Source organism: Hydra vulgaris, chromosome 05 (genome assembly GCF_038396675.1).
Source record: "Hydra vulgaris chromosome 05, alternate assembly HydraT2T_AEP".
In the NCBI taxonomy this organism is placed as follows: Eukaryota; Metazoa; Cnidaria; class Hydrozoa; order Anthoathecata; family Hydridae; genus Hydra; species Hydra vulgaris.
In genome coordinates this window covers 37977501-37987148 of record NC_088924.1, presented here as the reverse complement: position 1 = coordinate 37987148, position 9648 = coordinate 37977501, and the positions used below count along the sequence as shown (strand labels likewise).

Genomic DNA, 9648 nt, shown 5'->3' with positions numbered 1-9648 from the left:
GTTGCTTATTTTTTATACAATAACAGATGTTGTTTATTTTATTACATGAATTTATGATTTCAATTATTATTAATTTGTGCTACTTAGTGACTCAGATTATTATTGTTGGTGACTTCAACTTACCATAAATGGATTGGCTAATCTATGATTCACCAAAACAAAAAGTGTCATAGTATATTCTTAAATTTGGTAAACAAACTCGGTTTGCACCATATCGTTAAAAAACCTATGCACAAAATGAATCTTCTTGATTTTGTATTTTCTAATAACATTTCTCTTATAAGTAATATATCCGTCGAGTGTTCTTTTAGCACTAGCGGCCATAACACAGTTCAGTTTTTTATAAATGCAAACAATATCAACCAGTGTGAAAATAAATCAGAATCTTTCTACAACTTTCCAAATGCTAATGTAAAGGATCTTGAGTTATATTTATCAAAAGAAATTGGGATTTCAAGTTTTCTTATACAACGAAGGGCTACTGGAGTATTTTTCTAATACTTTTTGGTACTGGTAAAGAATTTGTACCTATCATGAAAAAGTATTTTAACAAAATGAGTAATCGCTATCCAAAATACATTAAAAAAGTTTTAAGCCGCAAAGCATTTATATGGAAAAGATGGGCGAATAATAAAATCGTCTATAACAAATCAGCTTACAAACAGTACGCCACGAATTTCAAACAAATCTTATTTAATTACCAATTGAAAATTGAATAAAAACTAGTTAAAGGGAAATATCATTAGCAAATTTTATAATTATGTTAATAGTTAAATGAATATCCCAAATAAACACCACCATGTAATAGACAAAAATTACAATAACAAGGATAGTTTCAAGTAATATAGAAACTGCTAACGTGTTTAATAATCACTTTTGAAGTGTTTTTACGAACGATAATAGCTATTTTACTAATATTGTCAGTCATGTTAATGATCCAATAAGTATTGACACGGTTTCTTTTTCCGTGGAGTCAGTATATAAAACTTAATGGGAATTAATCCTACTACTTTGTACGGTCCTAATGGTTTACCTAATGCAATTCTTAAAAGGTAAGCTCATGTTTTATGTATTCCTCTTTCATATATTTTTGAGGCTAGTTCTACATCAAACACTAATCAATGGCGCAAAACTTTTCTCCCCAGTTTTTAAAAACGGAGCTACATCGAATTCTAACAACTATAGACCTATCTCTTTAACTTATACTTATTGTTGAATCATAGAAAACATTATCAACTCATATATTGTTGAGTATCTAAATAATTATAACATAATATCTCCTAGTCAGCATGGTTTCCTCAAAAAACTTTCTACGTGTTTGAATCTTTTAGAATCTACTAACGATTGGAGTATCGTACTTGGCAATAATCTGGTAACAAATGTTATATATATTGACTTCTGAAAGGCGTTTGATTCCGTATCTTATTCAACACTATTATATAACATTCATGATACAACATACGTGGTAACCTTTTAAATTGTATCTCTACATTTCTCACAGACAGAAGTTAACACGTAAAGATTGGTAGTTCTTCATCAGATCCGATTTGAATTGTTAGTGATTCACCTCAGGGTAGTGTGCAAGGACCAACGTTGCTCTTATTATTTATTAACGACTTATCGTCTGTCGTAAACAATCTCGAATGTACAATAAAACCTTTTGCTAATGATTTAAAGTTATATAGTCCGTATCGTTATATGAATCATAGCCACCAGGGCTGTGGAGTAGGAGTCGCAGTCGTGGAGTCGCGACATTTTTAGCGGAGTCGGAGTCGCTAAACAAAATTGCCACTCTAACTCCAATAGTAAAACTTCTCGGTATTGCACGTGCATGTACAAAATATTTAATTAACCTTATGTTCATACTAGACCTCAAGAACTTTTCATAAATTTGGCACAAAAAATTTTTTAACATATCGCGTAATATTTTTTAAATAATTCAAAGAATTTTTAAAACTTTTGCTTTGAAGCCGGAGTCGGAGTTGGAGTTGGAGTCGGAGTTGGAGTTGTACTCTGAAAATTTCAACGACTAGAGTCGGTACTTTTTTTTTACGACTCCACATCCCTGATAGCCACGATTTAGCTGTTGCTCTTGGTAGAATAACTTTTTGGTCAGATAATTGGCAATTGCCAATTGCCAGCTGCCAGCAAGAAACGTTTTTCTCACAGATTAGCATCTACTCCAATGCATAGTATTAGTTTTAATTTCAAATTAGGTGATTGTATTTTAGATTGGTCATCTAACCTAAAAGATCTAAGAGTAACTATGGACTCCCGCCAAAACTACAAAAAAAATCATTGCTAGAGTCATTACTAGAGCATACCTTAAATCTCAAAATGTTTTAAAACTCTCAATCCTAGTATATTAGTACGTGCATTTACCACTTATATAAGACCAATTGTTAAATATTGCTCTTTAGTTGGGTCGCCAAACCAAACTATGTAAATAAAGTCTATTAAAAATATTCAAAAAAGAAACACAAAAAAAATTGCTTAGTTGTTTAAGCTATTATAGCCGTTTAAAGCTTCGTGGTTTAGATTCTTTTTTTCTTTTTTTAATCTTTTGCTGTTTAAAATTATTACAATAACCAATTATATTTTACAATTACAATTAAAAATATTACAATAACCAATTATATTTTACAATTACTCATGATCTTTTAGAAGTCCTGTCGTTACAAAAGTAACGACAGGACTTCTAAAAGATCATGAAAATCTTGTCAGGAAGCCCTTTACAATATATGGTTAATTGTTAATAAAAATACAATGTCTTTGGTGAAATAATAATACACCTTTATGCAAACACATTTAAAAACCAAGATAAAATGTTAAAAAGCCAAGATAAAATATTAAACCAAATAATATACAAAATAGAACAGCAATAAACAAAGAATCAAAGTAATTAAAAATAAATCAAGATATTTTCAATTTAAAATATAATTTTTTTTTTATCGCTTTCATTAAAATATCACAGTACAATTATATGCCGTTATGGTGTTACAATTTAAAAAATTCCAATATCAGTATAATTAAAACAAGAAAAACACTCACATATATAAATATAAGCATACATACACTTACACATGTATAGATGCGCACATACATAAACTGCTAACAATTAAACATAAGCTAGGATCTGAAAGAAGATCGCAAGGTCTTGTCGTCGGAACCTTATAAAATACAAGCAAGCAAAATAAAGACAAGTATAACATGCAATAAAATAAAGTAAAAATTAAAATAAAAAGTTATAAAATCCAAGTTAAATAACAATTTTCAAAATATTAGAAGTATCTAAGTATATTATCAAGTGAAAAAATACATTTTTTAAGATTGAGCTTGGAAAGAAAAAGGAAGTTGGTTGATCGCAATTCCGCAGAACAGTATTATTCCATAGGTGGGGTCCACGAGAAGCAATGCAAAATTGATTTAATTTTGTGTGACAAAACGGCTTATTTAAAAAATTTATGTTTCTCATATCGTATTTGTTGTTAGGTTTGAGTTTGAAAATATTATTAAAAGCGGTAGGGGATAAATTATTTCTCCATAAATATACAAAACATAAAACTTTAAAAACATTGAGTTCAAAAAAATTTAATAATCTCATTTCAGCAAAAATAGGTTTTGTATGTGTAAAACAATCCGCATAGTTAATTATACGGATTGCAAGTTTTTGACGACGATAAAGAAGTTTTAACTTTTTACAGTACTTCCCCAATCAGTGTTAACTAAATTTGGATAAAAAAGTAATAAAGTTGGCTTAAGCAACTTTTATTAAGGTAGTTACGAGCTTGATATAGAGTCCCAATGTTTTTTGAAATTTTAGTAGACACATAATTAATGTGTTGATTCCAGGAGATGTTTTTATTAAGATAAACGCCTAAGAATTTTGTAACGGAATCATTTTTTATTTCAATTTCGTCTATATATAGTTGCAGCAAGTTTGTTGGTAATAGTTTGGGGTACGTGTTTTGTTTATAATTAATTTTTTCTATGTATGTAAAATTTTTTTTTAAATATACGCTGTGCCATGGCTGCTAAAAAAGACTTCCAGAGAAGCATTGCCTCACTTTATTGTTATGATGAGCTGCCATCAAGTTTTAAGCCTACGAGTTGAACAGGTATATTAATAAATGTTGACTTTTCATTTTTCAAAAGATGCTATGGTATTTAATTCAATTTTCGGTTTTCTACAGCAGTTTTTTATGAAGATTTTACTATGTTTTAATTTTGTTTATTCTTTTATAATAGGTTTTCAATATGCAGTATTTATGGATACCATGATACCAGACGTGCTATGTGTTATGTCTGAAATCAAAAAGTCTTTATCTGCAGTAAATATCCTGGAGGAAAAGACTGAGTTTGAAGATTCATTATTGTTTTATGATAAAATAAATCAAATTAACATATTCAATGGTTTTTTGCAATCTTATTCCACTTCTGCTAATAATGACTTGGATGAAATTATGTTAAAATGCGTTATAGCATTGTTTAAGAATGCTGGAACTTATGGAAATAGATAATTTAAAATAACACTTTTTGTATAAAGTAATTATAGGTAATTTTTTAATAAATGTGGTTTGTATGTCGTTTATATTGTTCCTTTTATATACTGTGTGAAATTTTACATTATTTATTTCTTATTATTATTGTTTACATTTTATTTTTTTACATGTTAGTGAAATACATGAAAGATTTCTATGGTTTTTTTCTTTTTAGGAACATTAGTGTCACATACTGCAAAAGTCAATTTGGCCGATAAGTTGATAGGCGATCGTTAGAAGAGAGCTCTTAATAGAATAGCATAAAAATTACTTTATTATGTTTTTGTATGCTTAAATTGTAAATAAACACAAAATGTTTAAACTTTTAGTTATTTATCTGGATCTAGGCTGTTAGACCTAAGTTTTCAATTGTTAAAAGGTTTTTTGTCTGTATAACATAAGTTATCTACTTAAATAACTTATACTTAAAAAAGAGGTTTTTTAAAAAGCGTTAAAAACAATATAACGTTTCATTTAGACTTGATAAAAAACAAAAAACAACGTTTTCAGAAAAACGTCCGTTCACCGCTTCATATGGACGTTCAAAAAATCAATAAAAAACGTTTTTGTAGGCCCCTAAAAAAACGTTCACAAAACGTTTTTTAAAAAACGTCTGGTCACAGTTTTATATGGACCTTTAAAAAACCATTAAAAAACGTTTTTACGGGACCATTAAATAACGTTTGCAAAACGTTTTTGTGCCCACTGGGATTTAGCAATTTTATATTATTTAGCCATTCGATTCTCTGGAGCTTAGACGTTTAAAGCATGATTTAGATCAATGTTTCAAAATTATGCATAATTTGGTTTGCATAGATAAAAGTTTGCTTTTCGAAATTAGCAATAACAAGTATACCCGTGGTCATACTTATAAGATTCGCAGGCAACGATGTCAACTTGACATTCGCAAATATTGGTTTTCTCAACGAGTTGTAAATATCTGGAAAAATTTGACATTAGAAGCTGTAACAGTTGTATGTTTAAAAATAAAATAAAATCGTGCAATTTCCACAAACACTGCTTTTATAAAGTATGTGAATAAATCAAATCTCGAATGTTTGTATTATAAACTATATTTGTTCAATATGTACATTATTTTTATACTCATTTAGGGGCATATTGTCGGGGTCTATTTATTGGACCAGTATGTCCATTAGAACTAGTAATTTTTAAACTTGCTTTAACAAATCTTTATCTATCACAAAATTTAAGTTTTACAAACGCAAGCAAATCATAAATCTTCATTAATTTTTTTTTTAAAACTCTGTCTTTTTCTTCTAGACTTTCTCCGTTGAATCTGTTAATTTAACATTGATTATAAATATATATAAGAAACGAAGTATAAATAGCTTTTAATGTTAATATGTAAAGAAGTAAATACATAACAGTTATAATTATTAAAGGCAATTTTTATTATTTTTATTTTAAAAATAATTGAAAACTTATCCATTGCACAGTGGGCCAGTGACTGGACAAAACTATAAAAACCAAATCAGAATTTTGATGCCTAAATGGTGTCGAACCAATATAAAGACATTATAAAACAATTTAAAACCGTTTATATACACTTAAAGTTTTAATGAATATACTAATGCTGTGGTTGAAGTAGACGCGAATGTAAATTAGAAAAAAAAATAATAAGGAGAATAATGTTGTTTAAAAAATCGATGGAAATAAATAAAATTTACATAAAATATTGCGCTTTTTAAAATATTATATTATAACTCTATATATTATCTAGATTTTAAAAGTTATTAGACTAAAATTGGAATGTAATTAACATATTTATAGCAAATTTAAATATACTTAATTTGTTATATTTTAATGTCTAACTTTTGCTTTTAATTGACAATATATTTTTTTTATTGCTACATCTTGCTTTTATACTCAGATATTTTAAAGCTTATATATGTTTGCTTTAATCATTTCATAAATCTGGCTGCCACTAAGCGCCACTTTGGTTTTTTTTTTACGTTTGAACTCTTTTACCTAACAAAAAATTTGTAATTGCGCTCAAAAATTTTTATTTGCACAAAATTTTAAAAAACGTGGAAAACATATAATACGGTCTTACCCAGCTAGCACACGTACATTGGGCCAAAGTCGGCATTAAAGCGTTGGTTTATTTTATCACTCAAGTCATAACGTCGAACCAAAGTCGGGCCAACGTCGGAATACGACTGAATTTTTGCTTTTTTGAATACGTTCAGTGTGTTACAGGTTTTACAAAAAATTTCGGCCGTTCTTAAAAAAATCCCGTTTAATGTTAGCTGTGGGGTTTATGCAAAGAAGTTGTAAAGAAATTATTCTAAAACAAACAGTTTGAATCACGAGAAGAAGTGGTATTAAAAGAATCAAAAAAGATTGAATCACGCGAAGAAGTGGTTGTGAAAAAAATCCCCTTTGTTAGAATCCAGTTGGCTAAAGAGATACAGGTATTTATTTTCATTTTTGTGTTTATTTAACTTTATACTAGTAGTTTACTAGTTATGTAGCTACATAATTTGTAAATAAACTTGTCTATTTTACATTAAAGATAGTAGCATTTTTAATTTCATATCAAGAACTTGAGTACCCCATTTATTATCATGGCCTGAACGAAGTTTGTGCTGCTTCACCGAATTCTCCTCAGAGCAGCACTGATTGCAGGAGAATCTACAAAATTGTGCTATAACGTTTCTATTAGGCTACCATATCATGCATCAAGACTACATTTTATGCTCTTAGATTTTTATTTTATTTAAAAGATATATGTTTCTTAATTAAAATTGAATTGATAAATCAATATTTGGACTAATCAATATTGATAGTAAATTTCTTAATGTTCTTAAAAAACTTTAAGTAATTTACTGTTTTTATATATTTATAATAGGATGTAAAATTGGTAAAAGATGTAAAATGCTAGAATGTTATAATAATAATAATAATAATGATAATAATAATAAACTTTTTTTTTGCTGTGCACATACAATGTAGTGAATCTAACATACAATGTAGATGTTAAACTTTGACAGCATTTGGAAAAGTGCTTATTTTTTATTTTTCATTTTTTCATTATTTTTTTTAATTTTCTTTTGTTTGTTTTTGAAACAATCAAACTTGTTTTTGAAGACATTCACATTATTAGAGTTGATTATCTCTCCTGTTTAATTATTCCAATTGTTAACTGTTCTGTTTGTGAAGAAGTTAAATCTTGTGGTAGTGAATTTATGTGTGAATTGCTTTTGCATTTTCTGAGTATGACCTCTCGTTATTGCATATTTAATTATTTTAGGAGGATCATTCCATTTAACTTTATCCATATTTTTACTTATTTTATAAAATTAAATCAAATCACCTCTTGCTCTTCCAATTTTTAAAGTAGTCAAGTTAAATCTTTTTAAAATCTTGTTTTTTTGTATTAACAATGATTAATAATATTATGCTACTAATATTATACGTTATAATTTAACTGATAATTGTTTAGATGGCTGCTTCATATGCAACAAACAGAAGAAGAGTGAGAGAGCAAGTTGATAAAGATATGGAAGAAATTTATGGTGAAAGTTATTATCAGAAAAGTAATGTGTCTACCTGTAGCATTTCTAATGATTGTGAAAATGTTTATTATGATGACAATGCATATGAGGTTGATAATGACAATGATGAAGATAATTTTCCTTTTCAAATTCCTAATAATCAATATGACGATGATCAGGATAAACGCTATTTCACATCAGACTCAGAAAATGAAAGTGATCTGGATAGCAATCCTGATGAAAAAGGTATTACCACATCTTATAGTATGTTTCTTTCGTATGTTTTGATTGTTCATTGTTTCATTCTTATTTACTAACACATGTCATTATTTACTGAATGAAAGTTTAGTTTAATTTTTTTTTCAATTATGTCTTTGTGAAGCATTTGTTTTGTAATTCGTCATTTGTTACCATATCCCTCTTTAACAGCTGTTAAAAAGGGATATGGTAATGTATTTTATATGCATTTGCAGCATTTTAATGGTGATTGGAATTCATATATTATTTGTATAAGAGAATTTTGAAGCATATTACTTTTAGTTTTTGCAGTAAAATACTGATACTATTTTAATAATTTTCAATAATTTTAATATTTCAATAATTTCTTGTTTAGATGTGGTATTAAAAAATGAAAGCGAAATATCAACGAATGTAGTAATTATTAAAAAAAAAATATTTTGTCGCCATGTTAATGCAGGTAATATATCCAAAAAAAAATTTGTTTTTATTTATGGACATTTTATTTGTATATTGTGCTTATATTTTACATATATTTGTTATTAACTATTTTATTACTTAAATATAGATTTTATATTCGATGTGTGTGTGTGTTTATATATACACAGACACACATATATATATATATATATATATATATATATATATATATATATATATATATATATATATATATTTATATATATATATACATATATATATATATATGTATATAAATATATATTTATATATATATATATATATATATATATATATATATATATATATGTATATATATATATATATATATATATATATATATATATATGTATATATATATACTGCCCCTCCAGATTCCTGAACAGTCTTTATTGACAAAACTTAGTGTAAAAAAATAGAAACTGAGTTTGCTAATAATATATAAAAACACAAAAATATATGAATACCTATAATTTTAGCAGTAGTTATGGCAATGCCTAAAGCTCATCAAACGAAAGATGCAAATTCAAAGATTTCTACCAAATTGTATAATGAGGAGCATTCCAACGTTGTTGTTAGTCTCAAGTGAAGTAAAGATGCAAGATTCGTAAGGATGCTTAGCAGTGGAGAAGAACATTTTGTTTGAACATTTGTACAAATATTATGATATAATTATATTGTTTATTACAACAAACATTGATTTTCTCTAAGTAATTGTTTAATTTAAGTTGGTTCATTAATCAATGTTTTATTTTCGTTCATCAGCGTCAAATTTTATTCAAACTTATTTGGACATTACATTTTATTCAACATTACAAAGAAATAGTTGTGCTTTATTTAAAGAAATAGTTACCCTTTAGTTGAAAAAAGTTACACTTTAATCAAATAAGTAG

At 27.1% G+C, this 9648-nt stretch overlaps 1 protein-coding gene across 2 annotated transcripts; it reads left to right on the top strand.

Annotated features, from left to right (window-relative positions):
- Positions 1-6131: 6131 nt before the first annotated feature.
- On the top strand, positions 6132-9449 carry LOC136080044 (uncharacterized). Of its 2 annotated transcripts, none has more exons than XM_065796668.1 (4): positions 6132-6976; positions 8008-8305; positions 8673-8756; positions 9235-9449. In XM_065796668.1, the coding sequence occupies exons 2-4, from the start codon at positions 8008-8010 to the stop codon at positions 9342-9344; spliced, it is 492 nt and encodes a 163-aa protein (XP_065652740.1). In that variant the 5' UTR covers positions 6132-6976; the 3' UTR covers positions 9345-9449. The 2 variants fall into 2 exon arrangements, with proteins under 2 accessions (XP_065652740.1, XP_065652741.1); XM_065796669.1 differs by having other exon boundaries at positions 6792-6976; positions 9238-9449.
- The last annotated feature ends 199 nt before the right edge of the window (positions 9450-9648 follow it).